This window comes from Apis cerana, linkage group LG10 (assembly GCF_029169275.1).
Source record: "Apis cerana isolate GH-2021 linkage group LG10, AcerK_1.0, whole genome shotgun sequence".
Taxonomy (NCBI): domain Eukaryota; kingdom Metazoa; phylum Arthropoda; class Insecta; order Hymenoptera; family Apidae; genus Apis; species Apis cerana.
The window spans coordinates 10,072,044-10,087,219 of NC_083861.1; the positions used below are offsets into that span (position 1 = coordinate 10,072,044).

Consider the following 15,176-nt stretch of genomic DNA (forward strand, 5'->3'; position numbering starts at 1 on the left):
CTCGATGAAGCATCTAATTGACATATTTTCTCGATCGTATATATTTATATGTACGATCATTCTTATGGCATCATGTCAGAAATAATTTACATTCCTGGGATCATTTTTTTATTTTTTCATGTCAACAAATGATATATTTTTAGTGCCTATAGTACTTATAGTTTTACAGTACATTTCTCGTTAGATTTAAACAATTACAAATGAACATCCTCCAACACTCAAAGACGGAACCCTAATGTTTCTTTTTTTGCAAACTACCTTTCTCTCTGTTGTTCGCACGCCCATACACACGCATATACATACCACGCACACGGTTTTCTCTCACTTTCACTCATATTTACTATTCCTTTTCCTTTTTTCCATCTTTTCTCTTCATTTTTTTCTCGTTCACGCGTCTGCTTTTAAATTATATTTCTTATTCTTATTCTTTCTTCTTTATTTTGCACGTTTCTGGTATATGTTTTATAAACGCTTATAGTATGTTTCATGGTATATTATCCATGCAACGCAAGAATAAAAAATTCGCGGATTTTTATGATCACGTTTATAATGTCTCCAAAATGCGTGGCGTTATCAATTGGCGCTTATTATTATTATTATATTCGGCCTCTTTAAAACAAATAAAGTGTTTTGTTTCATAAAAAGAACGACAAATAGATAGAATTTTATTGATAGAACAGAAGCATTAAGAAATCAGAATAAGAAAAAGAAATTAGATCTCATCAAGAAAATTATCGATAAAATTAATGATCGCTTCAATCATATCGGTGAATTGATGTATCGACAGTTTTTCGATTTACAAAATGATAGCAACGATTTGAAAAAATATTGTCCATGTTGGGGAAATGACACGTGTTTCCGCGCACGTGTGTATTATGTGTAAAGTCACGTGTATAAGAAAACTATGTACAGTAGTAAACTTTAGAAACTAGATTAGATCGATTATTTAATTAATTAATGAATATGATGGAGTAATTTTAATCTTATGGGATAAATATTTAAGAAAGTCGAATCTTAATGATTAAGTTCATAATTCATGACAAACCACATTTTTGATAATTATTTTTGATAATTTGATAATTTTTGATAACTGCTTCTAATGTAATGTACGATGTAACTATACGAACGTGCATTAAAAACAACAATTGCGAATATCGATGAAATGATCGAACTTAAAATAATTTTCGCCGAGTTTTTTAAATGTCAAAATTTTATAAATTTGTCTTATTTCAAGCAACGCATTTTGAAGAAACGCATGCCCGATCGAATATACGCCCATGCACGCACGCTCGTTCTCGCTTGCAATTAATTCGATTCTTTTTTTTTTATTTCTTCTTTCATTTCGAAGATATATTCAATCTGTATCAATTGAATCTCAATAATGTTTCTTTTCTCTTTTCTTCCAATCTTTTTTCTATTTTCTTACACATATGCATTCTGTTACTCACACACGTGCACATTCACACAGCATACGCATACATTCTCTCTCTCTCTCTCTCTCTCTCTCTCTCTCTCTCTCTCTCTCTCTCTCTCTCAATTTCTCGAATTTTTATTCTTTTTCATTTTTATTTATTAATCACCCTTCCACTCGTTTAACTCGGCTTGATTCGCGTACAATGTACGCGTTATTGAATTAAACTTCGATAATTATTTTTCGGAATTAAATGTAATCCACTTTTCGGTACAATTAGTGCGGTTAACTAATCTATACTATTAACTATGTTCACAATGATCGCTACAATTTACTCATAGTTCATAGTATAAATGTCGACAGCTTACGATACGTACACTACGCTAACATCGGATTCAAAGTGGTAGTTTCGAGTGCGACGCGCTATCGGAAATCTCATTTTCTTCGATCGAACATGTCCGTTCAACGATTCTCTCCTCTGGCATCGCTCGTCGATCGATACGCGATCGGTAAGTATGCGTCCTGTTTTCCTCTCTTTCCTTGGTTTTCGTTTTGTTTCGTTTCATTTTGTAATTTTTTTCTTTTTTTTTTTTTTCTTTTTTCGTAAGGCAAGAGCAGAAAACAAAATCAAAGATAAAGATAAAAAATTTCGCGAGTACCGGTATTCTCTTAATACAAGCGACGCGTTTCTCCCCTTCTTTTCTTTTTTTTTTTTCCACTCTTTCTTCATTTTCCTTCTTCCTCCCCAGCTCCCTGTCTCTCCTCTTTTTTTCCGTCTTTTCGTGTCTTTTTTCGTATCTTCCTCTTTCATTCATATGCGACAAGCGACGTTTAATAATCCTACGTAAAACTATGCGTTAACACGCCTATTTAATTGCGGGCACGAGGGGTTAAGTATATATTTATGTTACGCGCTTAAATACAATTGCTAATTAGTTTTACAATACGTTCAACATTTTTTGTCCTCCTGATTTCACTAAGTACCGTTATCTTTTTTCTTTTTTTTTTTTTGTTAACAACAACAGACTTACTTAACTCTAATTATGTTTCTGGTTTGTTACTTTCTAAGGCCTTGTTTCTAGCACAAATCCTGCTGTCGCTAAGGCAGTGGCTCTTTAAACTTTCTCTCTCTCTCTCATTCTTTCTCTCATTCTCTCTCTCTCTCTCTCTCTCTCTCTCTCTCTCTCTCTCTCTCTCTCTCTTCACTTATCCATTCATTCTTCCATGCATGCATTCATACTTGTATACGCACGTGCTTGATCTTTTTTTTTTCTTTATCTATATAATTCGTTCGTTACGCGATGAATCGTGACAGACTTCCGGTCGATCGAAGGACGCGCGAACAATCGAGTTTCTTAAAGAAACGCCATACTGAACGACCGAAAAAACTTGAGGCCGGATTTTTTTTGTCTTTATTTTTTTTCTCCGAGATTTTGATCCGTGAAAAATGTGGATTGTGGATCGCTTACATTCAATCTTCCCGGATTCGAAATGCAATCTTTCGAATTCACATCTTCGTGTTAAGAAAGCAGAAGAGAGTGGGCGAGCGAGCGAGCGAGCGAGAGAGAGAGAGAGAGAGAGACGAGATTAAGAGAAAACGAAACACTTAAAATTTTCGACGATAAAATTATCTATTTCCTCGCGGTTAGAATAATTCTATTTAACATTTTCGAAATTATATAAATATAATACATTTCCAACTCAAGTAATTGTTATTACTTTCTTATTTTTTTACGACTCGAAAGATGGTATTTCGAATATCACGCGACACACGTTGAAAAATAAAGAAGAAGAAGAAGAAAAGAAAGAACTCGGGACTCGTGTCAATTTCTTTTTTTTTTTTTTTTTTCATCGACAATAGCAGATATAAGTCTTGAGAGGCAATAATCGAAATAACGGGAGGACGTAGCCAGTTACGACACCACCACAATTACTACGACTACGTAGATGTCGGCATCAACGTCGACGTAGCTGCCCTGTTTTATGCGAGAGCTCTACGTCGGCCGAGATCAATACGTAGTCTGTGGTCCTCTTGCCTCTCTCCCTCCGCTACGCACACATTGTATACACGTACACGCACACGTGCATACACCCCCATCAACATTTCAACCTCCCCTTCTTCCCCGTCCTCCCGTATAACGTGTCTCTTTCTCTCACCGCGATTTTATATCGCACCGCTCTTCTCTCACTCTTACATTTCTCTCACTTTTTCATTCATTTGACTAGTCCTACCGAATTATTATTACCGCTCAAAATTATTCTTTCTTCTTTTTTTTCGAACTTCCACCGGATGGATAGTCAGCTTTCTCTCGTGTTTGTTTCCTTTTCCTCGTGTCTCTCTCTCTCTCTCTCTCTCTCTCTCTCTCTCTCTCTCTTTCTCTCTGTATTTTTATTACCATTACAGCAGATTTTGGAGGGTCGACACGTATAACGTGTGATTTTTTTTTTTTTTTGGGAGAGCGAAAGAAAAGAGAAGCAACTCTGTAAATGATTATATACTATATCCTAGTAAGACTAACGAGTTTAAGGTATTGTCTAAATGCTTCATCAACGATTGACGATTGGATGGATATTCTTAACTTCCTCTTGACATCGATGCACTACTATTATCTATGTACATAATAGCCGCACTCTGTTTTTCATCTTTTCAACTCGTTCCTTTGTTTATAACGCGCGATAAATAATAAGAAACAAAATGAAAATAAAAAAAAGAATAAAATGGACTATTTTTTCAAGAAGATGAACAGGAAGCAGAAAAAAAAAGTGTTGGAAAATGCGTAACTACGATTAGAGAGGGAATGGAAGGTTATTATGGCAGATTGAAGTTGAGAACGTTAGAGCGGAAAAACGAAATTCTATATTTTGTGCGTTTTTTGGAGAGAGAATAAGGAGAGGAGGGGGGGGATCTCTTAATTTTCTTTTGCACGATGCACGAATCGCACACATCTACACAGAGCACTGGTACGATGTGTTATTATATCGTATCACGTTGTTGGTTTTCTCGTGATAAGTGCGAAAGAAAACTGGAGAAGAAGGAGGAGGTGAAAAAAGGTTAATTTCCAGCAACAATCCAGTAAAAAAGTAGAGAGGGAATCAAAGGGATTGGATCAGTTTCGAGTGCAAACTTTTTAATTTTTTTTTTTTTTAACGATATTATCTTGCTTTAATCCCATTCCATACTTTATCATTTTCTCTTTGTAACGTGAAAATAATATTCCTGTTGATAAATGTTCGTGTTGTTTCGTTCAGTTGTTGTTGGAAATTAATTTTCGTTTCAAAAGGGAGAGGGGGGAAAGAAATTCGACGGGCACGTCGAGGAATGCTTTTTGCTTAAACGGATTCTCATCGCCCTATCATTTTTTTTCCTAGAGAAATATCACGTATGAAATATCACGTGTTAGACGTTAAACACGTTACGATCGTTGTTGACATTCGCGAAAAATGATTAATGATATCGGGTTGACGAGTGTCGTCAATCGATTCGCGTTAGAGAGAATTGGAAACGAGAACACGGGCAAGATCGCCTTCTTTTCAAATAAGAATAGCGAGAAAAAAAAAGGAAAGGAAAGGAGGGAAGAGATGGACAATGGAAAAAGCGCTATCGTAGAGATTCGAGCAGAGAGTTTCGAGGATCGATTGGAGCGTAGACGCGACCATTTAAAGACGCGTCTCTGAGAAGGTTCCTTAAGAAACGAGAGCTCTCGAAACAATGTCTGAAAACACAGCTGCGATTTGGTCAGTGATCGACCGTATAACGCGTTTCTTGCGAAAAAGATTTTTTGCACACTTTTTCCACGCCGGTTCCATTGCTTTTTCATTGCTTGCCCACCGCTTTCGCTGCTTTTAGTTTAATCTATACGGAAAAATTATATTATTCGCGATTAACAGTGCGAAAATACCCTTTAAATACTCGTTCTTCTTTTTTTTTCCCCCCCTTTCGTTAAATGGTCCAAGAACATTGCTTATCATTTTCTAAATGAGAGAACGAACGAACGAACGAGTGATACGCGATCCACGAGAACGATAAATTTCGAGAGAAAAAAGGAAAGGCGTTTTCTAACGTTGATACGAATGAATTTTATCGTTCCTCGGAGATACGGGAAGCGTGTCGATAGAGAGAAGAAATCGAGCGGAAGTTGGGGAGACACGATCGACAAGAAAAATGAGAACAGTTCGACCGACATAGAAAGAGGAAGAGATAACAATGAGAGAAGGGTAAAAAGAATTTTTTTTTCTTTTTTTTTTTTTAACGGATTCATCGTTGTTTCCAAGAAATTTCCGAAACGTTCGAAATCTAATAATAGGGGTTTCAGAAATTGTCAATCTCAAAAGTAAGATAAGAATTTAAACTTGCTCTAAAACGACAAACGACGCCCAGGGTACGCGCATTTCCGATCAAAAAAAGAATTTTGGTTACACTTAGATATGCTTACGTGTCCGCGTAAGTATATAATTACATGTAATTTACGAATTTAACGATAAAACTGTAATTGCGCGTGTCTCGCGTGACAATGATCGATGGATCAAGCGCGTTTACAATTCCTCCTTGCTTTACAGGGGGATTCGCTCACGGTGAAACTCATTCTTAAACCCAATGTCCGTTTTCGAAATGTCTGTCCACGTCGAAAGCTTTTTAATCCAATAGCCAATTAGATGGCCACTTTCGAGGAAAAAGAATAAGCGATTTTTGCACCATATTGGCTATCGGTTTTTCTTTTTCTCCATTTTTCTTCTCGAATCATCGTCGTTCGTACGTACGGAGTGCTTTTCTTTCCTTTCTTTCTTTCCCATTTTTTTCCTTTTTTTTTTTTTCCTTCTTTTAAATTTCGTCTTCTCGATCTCTTTTCCTTCACAATCGCGACGTTGAATATCGTATTTGATCGAATTGCCGTTTTCTTTTTTACACGTTCCAAGTTATTGCTTTAACGGATAACCGCTTTTACGGATTCGTCTGTTGTTTAAGCCAAAAAAATGTAGCTCGTGTAATTACGTTTTGCATATTGTGCGTTTTTATCGTTTCTTTCGTCACCGGAAATTAATCGCTTTAAAATATAATGTACACCGTGTCCATCAACTTTCTCTCTTACCGACCGAGTAGATGTCTCTCATCGGCGTTCGATCGTTATTGGCCATGCATTTTTTTCTTTTTATTTTTTTTTTTTTTCTCTCTAAATATCGTATGTATTTTTTTTTCGGCTAATAAGGCTACTCTATTCTCTCTCTCTCTCTCTCTCTCTCTCTCTCTCTCTCTCTCTTTCTCTCGTTGCTTTCATCAATGGTACGCAGCAGCTATCACCTGTTACGTTCAACCGCAAAAATTGCACGGAAAGTACTCGCGGATAGCTAGCTACACTTTCTCTCACTCGTTTATTTTCGTTATTCTCGACACACGCGTACATCATCGCATATATTTTCCCTCCGTTAAGATTTCTCATACATACACAAACACGTATGTACGCCGTTTACATGTGTGCGTATACATGGACGTTCACATGTTGTGTTTACATACCCACACATATACATACATACATATGTATACACGTAAATTTTACATATATACATATACATGTAAATACAGATATTTACATATGTAATCGCGCAATCGTGCTTTTTCTAAGATCATTTCGATTTACAACGTTTTCTTTTTCCTTTTCCCGACCTTTTCTCTCTCTCTCTCTCTCTCTGCCCCTTTCGTAATACGTATCTATTTATATATGTATAATATTTATATGCTTCTTTATCCACTTTCCACTTTCGTTCGCATTTCTCCTTGCATTTTCCTTCACATTCGTACACAGATTCGCATCCTTCCGTTCTCACCTTATAAATGTAAGTTAGTAACAATTATGGTATTTGGACAATGTTTAACAACGTAACGAATGCACACGCGGGGGCACGGTGTCCTTCGTTCTATCTCCGCGCGTGCATTTCTTTATTTCCCGTGTGCGCTGTACGTATATGCGTGTACTTGTTTATTTACGCGTGTACGTGTTTCTCCAAGCATGCCCCCCCTCTCGTGCAATTACGACACAACGACGACGACGATTCGTTTGCCTCTCGCTCTAGAGATTCGCCCTCGCTCTTTCGCCTTTCTCTCCGCATAGTGGCCCTCGTGGCTTCGCTTCGCTGCTGTTCGGTTTCGCGATTTCAGTGTGCTTTCGAAAACTTCTCTCCAATTCTCTGCTCGAACAAAAAGAAAAAAAAAAAATCTGATCCTTCCACGCGTAATGCGTTTTTTTAACCGAAAGTTCCACACTTCGAATCGCGAAACGAAACGCGTTTCCTTCGAGATGTATTTTCGCGATTTACGTGCGAACACGCATCGCGATCGGAAAAAAAAGATGGCAACAGATACCATGAACAATTTTTCTTTTTGTTTCTTTTCTTTCTTTCTTTTTCGCGATTCAAAATCTACCGTTAAATTTTAACGGTAATGAAAAAAAGTAAAGTACTATTCTCTCCGAGTAAAGTACGTTTTTTTTTCTTTTTTTTTCTTTTTTTTACTCTTCGTTTAAATAATATCGTACTAGGATTCTCTTGATTCTTTTCTCCTTATGTATATGTTGTTTCGTGTCTTGGGATATTTGAAGTATTTTTTCTTTTTTTTTTTTTTTTTAAATCGAAGCCACGTACACTGTGCGGAAAAGAACATGGGAAACGATATATATATATATATATATTTTTTTTTTATACCGCTATTTTCGTAATATCTCTTTAGAATATTTCTCTATAAAAAAATTCAGTTTTTCTACGATTTTTTTTCTTTTTTCTAGTCAATGTTTTCTCGTTTTTCAATTTTTTTCATTCACCCTATTGTTATCTCTTTCCTCGCCCTATCCCTTCTCGCTTTCTCTCCTTCTTCTCACATGCACGCATACATACTCGCGCCCTCTCTCTGTTTTCTTTGTTTCTCTGTTCTTTGTTTTAATTTATATCGTTACACGTCTATGTTAATATAGTACTTATTTATTGTAATATCTAAACGAACACATATTTATACCTCGATAACGTCGTGTTTATTTATTCCGTTGTCATTTCTACTAATTATAATTCCTTTTCTCTCTCTCTCTCTCTCTCTCTCTCTCTCTCTCTCTCTCTCTCTCTCTCTGTCTTTCTTTCTCTCTTTCTTTCATATCGATTCGGCACTCAAGTTGCTCAAATCTTGCGATTCGTGTTTCGTATGTCCTCCGTATTTTTTTTCTGTCACGATCGAAATACTATCTACCTACGTCTTTTTTTGTTTTTTTAATATCTCGTTAATCGTTTAATGGCTTATACGGGAACATGTGCTTGCATTTTGTGTTATATCGTTTTTTTTTTTTTTTTTTGGTTTTTTTCCTTGAGACTTATACCATTTTCAGACTTCCTCTCTTCAATTTCTTCAATTGTATATTCACGCGTCCCATTCGCTCCAGCTTTCGCACATTCTCGCTACAATCCCCTTATACACATTTTTCATTTATTTTTCGAAATAATTTATTATTCCTGTGTTATATGTTGCATGTATTGTGTATATATGTGCGTGTATGTTCGAATGCATGCGACACATCGAACGTGTAACAATAACTGCAATCGTAATCATTCTATCGTTAACGTTATTGTTTTTTTTTTTTTGTTTCTTTTTAATAATTGTTAATAATTACTTAATCGTAATAATTTATTTTATTATTCATTGTCGTTAATTATTCGTTAACTATTTAATTATTTACCGTTTTTCCTCGTTATCGTATCATTATTATAATCTATATCATCATCGCTCTTGTCATTCGTCGTCGTCATCATTGTCACCGTCATTCGTCATCGTCTTCGTTATCATCGTCGTTGTCATCGTCGTCGTCGTCGTCGTCGTCGTCGTCGTCGTCGTCGTCGTTATTTACATTTCAATCGATCGCGTTTTTTTATTGTTACCATCATTATTTATTAGCGACAGACGTTACGATTTCTTCGTTTTGTTTCACGTCCATTTGTCTTCACGTCCGAACTTTAAAATATCGACGCGTATCTTTCTTTTTTTTTTTTTTTTTTTTCAACGTTCAAACGTCTCATCCCCGTGCTTCCCCCTCTTTTTTTTCGTCGCTTCTTTACACGTTCATTTTGCCCCTCCCCCTCCCCCTCCTCCCCCAAATCCCCTAAAATTACGTCGCGTTGCATATCGCACAATTTTCAATACATCTCATTTTTCTTTCAACCACGTTTCGTTATCGTATTTCGACTTTTCCTCCGTACGTACGTACTTTTTCACCGTTCCTTCGAATATTTTTCATATCGCTTTCTTCTCCCTACTTAACGAACGCCCCTCTTCCTAACCCTTTCCTCAATTTCTTTTCTCAAGCCTCTTCTACGTGCCCCTTCTCGGATGCCTAGTCCCTTCGCGTTTTGCCTCGCTCCAAGACCTCGAGACCTCTCGAGGAGTTCACAATCGAAAAAGGTACGGCCAAAGTCCTTTTCGACTCCGAGAGCTCTGGTTACGGATAGAAAAAAACCTGTATTTCACGCTTTCGCGTCTTCCTCGAATTGTTCTATGGCGGATCTTTCCTCGAGGATAATTTAAAATATCGCCGTCTAGTCGGAGAAGATCGAACGTCCTCTTCGAAAACTTCGTTCAAAACCCTTATCCCTCCCTCTCTTCTCCTTCCTCCTCTCCTTCTTCCTCTTCTCCCCCTCCTTCGATCGTGTCGAAGAGCGACGCGAGGACGATTCTTTCTCTCGCGCGAAGCCTCGGCCCGGCCTCGCCGCCACCATCGATACAACCACCACCACCACCAGCTCCATCGCCGCCATGGACACTTAACCGTGAACGAGTCAACGAGGAAATTGGGCGGCCAATTCCGTATCCACATTGGCGAACGGTCGTGGTATGAATCGCGATACATTTTTACCGAGCGGGAAAAAGACCCCACGTGGCAGCCCGCGAGGGCGATGGCGGAGGTGGTGATGGCGGTGGCTGCGGCGGTGGTTGTGGCGGTGCTGGTGGCGATGGCGGTCGATGTGGCCGGTGCAATGACACGAGTCGATGCGGTGGAGACAGTAACAGGAGGAGGAGGAGGAGGAGGACGCGTACCGGCGAATTGACCGTAACGAATATTTTCGCGCGATCGATGCCGAGCTCGTCGACATTTCCATCGAGCGCGGCCCAATATTTTTCTCCACCACCTCCACCACCACCAGTACCAACAGCAACACCACCAACTTCGACGCCTGTGCTCCACGACCACGCACTTCCCGTGCAGCCAGTTCGCGACGTAACGTAGCACGCTCACGTGATAGTCCACTCTGGAATGAAAACAACGGCGCAGCCAGGCGAGAAAGTTCGTCAGTTCGCTCCTGTTCTTGTTCGATCCACCATCGAGTCCACGATCACCGACACCACCATCACCACCACCACCGTCACACTCGTCACTACGAACACCGGCGAGGGGCATGATCGACCAAAGAAAGATCTTGGAGATCCAGAGGACGGGAATCGTTCGAACGTTGCCGAGGATACTGGTCAAGATCGAGCATAGCCAAAAGAGTTGCGGAAGGATCGAGGCCGCCGATCGATTGGAAGAGGAAACGCTCGCGATCGAGTCGACGCCACCGCCAGTCCCGCACACCAACGTCCCCTTCAGTCGCATCGTGTTCGTCACCGACACGGGATTCATCGACGGGCATCTCTCTTCCTCCTTCGCGCCGCTATCCGTGGATCCCGGGTCTTGGTATCCTCCACCTGATCCAAGCAAGCAACGCAAAAGTCTTTTATATATATATATATATATATAAAACAAAGATCAATGGGATCCAGAGTTATTCCACGTTATATTTTCTCGCGTCAGAAACTCAGGATTTTAACTACACCAAGAAAAGGAGAAAGGGAACGTACCCGTGGAAGCCGGTTGAGTGCAATTAACCTCGCAATAGGGAGCCGTTGGAGGATCGTAGTTCTTCCCGCGCCTCCGCAGTACCTGATTCGTGCAATTCGCGCAGATACCCGATCCGGCCAACTCCTCGGAACACGCATGGAAGCAACACTCGTTTTCCTCGTTGCTGTGCAACGCCCTCGCGGCCTGCTCTCCGGTCTCGGGTATATTTGGATCTGAAATCATTTTTTTTCTCTGCAAATCATCCCATTAAAAATTATCGTTTCACCCCGTCCACATCTCGGATAGATACATTCGATTTCATTCCCTTCCTTCATCCCTTCCTTCCTTCCTTCCTCGAACGGTGAATTAAAAGGGTGCCAAAAATATTATTACCCTTAATATCTTTACGTTAATATTTCTTTAGTTTGTATTATTAATCGGTTGCAAGGTGTGAATCGAGTTGAGATGATTTTAACGGATTAACGAGTTACCTCTGCAAAGGAAAGTGGGTTCACCGGCGTATTGCGTGGGGTAGGAGGGGGCACGGTCGCCCGGGAGCAAGTAAGGGCAACGTTGCTCCACGGATTGGCAAAAGGATCGGCAGGGCCTGAGTCTGCTTCCGGCCCAGCTGTTGGAGCTGTTCAAGTCCTGCGGTTCCCCATGAGCAAAGTAAGGCACCAGGGAGCTGCACACCCATTTTCTATACGCTTCCTGCAATCAATCGAAGAATCGATCAATTTCAACGAGTTCCAATTGTACGACATCGATGACAAATTATACGAGAGATCGAAAGAAAGAAAAGGAAATACATCCAGACCCACCCGTTTTCGGAGTTGTAATATTTGAAACGATCAGAGGTCGGAACAGGCAATAAGGCAGGTCAGTGGCTGACCTACATATACTTTAAATATTACCCTTACTGCGCATCCTCTGAAGAGCGTGTTATAATTACACTCCGGTTGCAGGAAAACCCTTTTATTCACAGTGGCAACTTATCCTCGGCCGCCCTCTATTCGTATTCATTATTTCGCCTCTCTCCTCGCCGCTTTATTAAGTATTTCAACGTGCAAAGCCGTAAAGAAAGGGGAACAGTTGCGCGCCCTCCTCCCGTATCCTTGGCCTGCCTTCTTTCGCCAAACGAAATTCATAAATACGCCCGATAACAAGAATCGAGAATCCAAGCGAAAGAATAAATTGTACATTATTTATTTTGTTACACTCCCTGCGACAATTTCGAACTACTCTTTCAAAGAACCCGGCTCGCCCCCTCGTGATTCGTCTCACGAAGATTCGAGAGTATCGCGCGATTATTGCCCGATTATCCAAGTTTCGCTTAATCGATTCGTGTGGCAAAACTGGCTGCAGTTTAGGAATGGCCCACTTCCAGTAAACAGTTCATGGATTCGCAAACCCCAAAGGACGTTTACCACGCTCGACGATTAATCCTTGTCACGTTGCGGAGTCACGTTTCTCCACAAAATTTTGAAAAAAAAAAAATAAACGTTTCAAAATCGCATAGAAAGGATTATACATATATATATATTTTTTCAATCCAGAGAGAAGTGCGTTCCAAAATTCCAATATTGTTTCCATTGTGATTTATCGTTTCGATTTCGTTCCCGATTAATATATGCTACTTTTCCACTCGAATCGATCCCGATTTCGTGGCAGAAATTCTCGAGAGTCGATAGTTTGAACCTATGCCAACTTTTATTAACGCGGCTTATAACTCGTCGGCTATCATCTTCATCGGTAAGATTTTTAAGAAATCGCTGACTTGAAACGCGATTAGCTAATATGAAAAAAAAAAAAAAGGAAAAAGAAAGAAAGAAAAAGGAAGAAAAAGAAAGTTGCAAGACGTGACTGTTCCTTTAAAAAAAAAAAGAAATTAAAACTTCGAGACGCGTTTATGCGGTTGCCCGACATCGCGCGACATTGAAATTCGTACTTTCTAATTGGGACACATCATCGTCGTCGTCGCCACGCGCGCGAATCGAAAGGCCGGGGCGAACAGTCGAAGATAGGGCACGAAACGAGGTGCAAAAGTTTCGATTCGGGATGGATCCTCGGTCGAATCGATGCCTCGGTTCGTCGCACAGTTAACGAGGAGCGAAAAGGAAGATGGATTCTTTTTTCTCTTTCTTTCTTTTTTTGGTAAGAAGGGAGAATGGTAGAATGGGTCGGAAGATGGGCAGATAGGTAGCTACACCTGAAGTACACTCCAAGTTGGTTGACCCAATTCCCTCCAACCTCTGTCGAGGTACGTTCGAGGCAGATGCGGCACCCTCCTCTCTCCTATTACTCCCTCTCCCCCTCCCACACCATCTTCTACCTGCAACGTCTCGTCGCCCACAACGCCGCCTCCCTTCCCCCTCGCCTCACATCGTCCGCGACTCGACCACCTCTCCCTCCTCCCCTCACGAACAGATCCCTGTAACGAAGCAAAACTTTCAAACAATACGTCATTTTCCCATTTCCTCCCGACCTATTGTCACCCCTCGATCGTTCGAACCAGCATCCATAACCATTGCCAGGTTGGTATCAGTCTCTTCCCGTTCCAATCTTCGTCCTTGCCCGCGAATTAGTCCGTGTTAAATCGTGTAAATCGCGAAGGGGACGAGGATTCTTAACCCGAATAACGAATAGAATAATGGGCGATTGGAAAATACGCGTCGGGCCGTGTGAGAAGGGAGAAATTGAATCGGAGGTGGAAAAAGAAGGTTGGCTGTCCTGGGAGGAGAGAAAGGGGAGAAAAGAGATCGGAAATCGGATACAACAGTCGGATACGAAATGATTCGTTTTGTTCGCAACAAACTCGCGATGACGAGGTACATTTCATCCCGGTGATGGACCGCGTATTTAATTTCTTTTCACCGGGACTAATGTATATCGACTCCAAATTCCTTTTCTTCTCGTTCTACTTTCCTTCCTCCCCCTCCTCCACCCCCGATATAGATGATGTAACACGCGAACACAGTTAAACAGACACGTGTGTGCACGTGTCCTCGCGTATTTTTCCGACCGTGTATTGGAAACGTGTGCACAGACGTGACACAGAGGCGCATACAGAGCGATCTGTAATTCGGCCTGTCATTGTTCACTCCGGATTCGTGACATTAATTTATCCCTCTTTTCGGAATACGTTGGAGTAATCCTTTGTCTCGGTTAGGCCGTCGAGATCAAAGACGAGGAGGCTTGAAATTAGTAATGCTCTTTGCGCGAACGATTCTTCTTCTTCTTCTTCTTCTTTTTTCTTTCTTCTCCTTTTTTTTTTTTAAACGAGTCATCTCGACGAATAACTATTCAACGAGCGGGCTAATTTAAAATCGATTTAAAATCTGGCCGATTCTCGAAATTCGAACACGTTTTTTGAATGAAAATCTTGATCGTCGTGACAACAACGAGCCAGGAGAGAAATCTTCAGGTTGACCTAGCGTAGGTACGTGCCAATCTCCCGGTGGGAAATTTTCAAATGGCGCTCATGGAACCGGAAACCGTACCCTCGATTCTGGTGTTTCTCGTTTACCTCGTACTTGGCTCATGAACGAGCTTTTCAGGCCACGAGTACCATACTTGGCGAGTACGCCAGATTAATTACCTTCGACAAAGGGACCAGAGCAAGAAGAAGGATACGTTGAATTTAGAGATTAAACGGGGGGGAAATGGACAGTTTTAAAATCGCAAATAAGAACGAGAGAATCATGTTTCTTCCGATATTCGAAACTTTTGCATATCTCTTATAGTTTATATAATTCCACGCAAAAAAAAAAAAGAAACGGATGGATATTCGTTTATTAACGAGAAAAAATTTTTAAAAGTACGAGTGTTGACAAGCCATTTACATTTTTCGAGAATTTTGCTCGATTCGTTTAATAGAATTCGAGAAGAGAATTAACTAATCTGAAAATGTAATACGTTGAGAA

General features: G+C 40.3%; 1 protein-coding gene across 1 annotated transcript in view; it reads right to left on the reverse strand.

Annotated features, from left to right (window-relative positions):
- Nucleotides 1-91: 91 nt before the first annotated feature.
- LOC108003023 (uncharacterized) overlaps nt 92-15,176 on the reverse strand; it is a 31,831-nt gene continuing 16,746 nt past the window's right edge. Inside the window, exons 2-4 of the mRNA XM_017065081.2 lie at nt 11,745-11,964; nt 11,274-11,486; nt 92-11,120 (exon numbers count right to left, since the gene is read on the reverse strand). Of these exons, the coding sequence (XP_016920570.2) occupies nt 9,931-11,120; nt 11,274-11,486; nt 11,745-11,964 (1,623 nt within the window). The 3' untranslated portion in view covers nt 92-9,930. The remainder of the gene's footprint in view (nt 11,121-11,273; nt 11,487-11,744; nt 11,965-15,176) is intronic.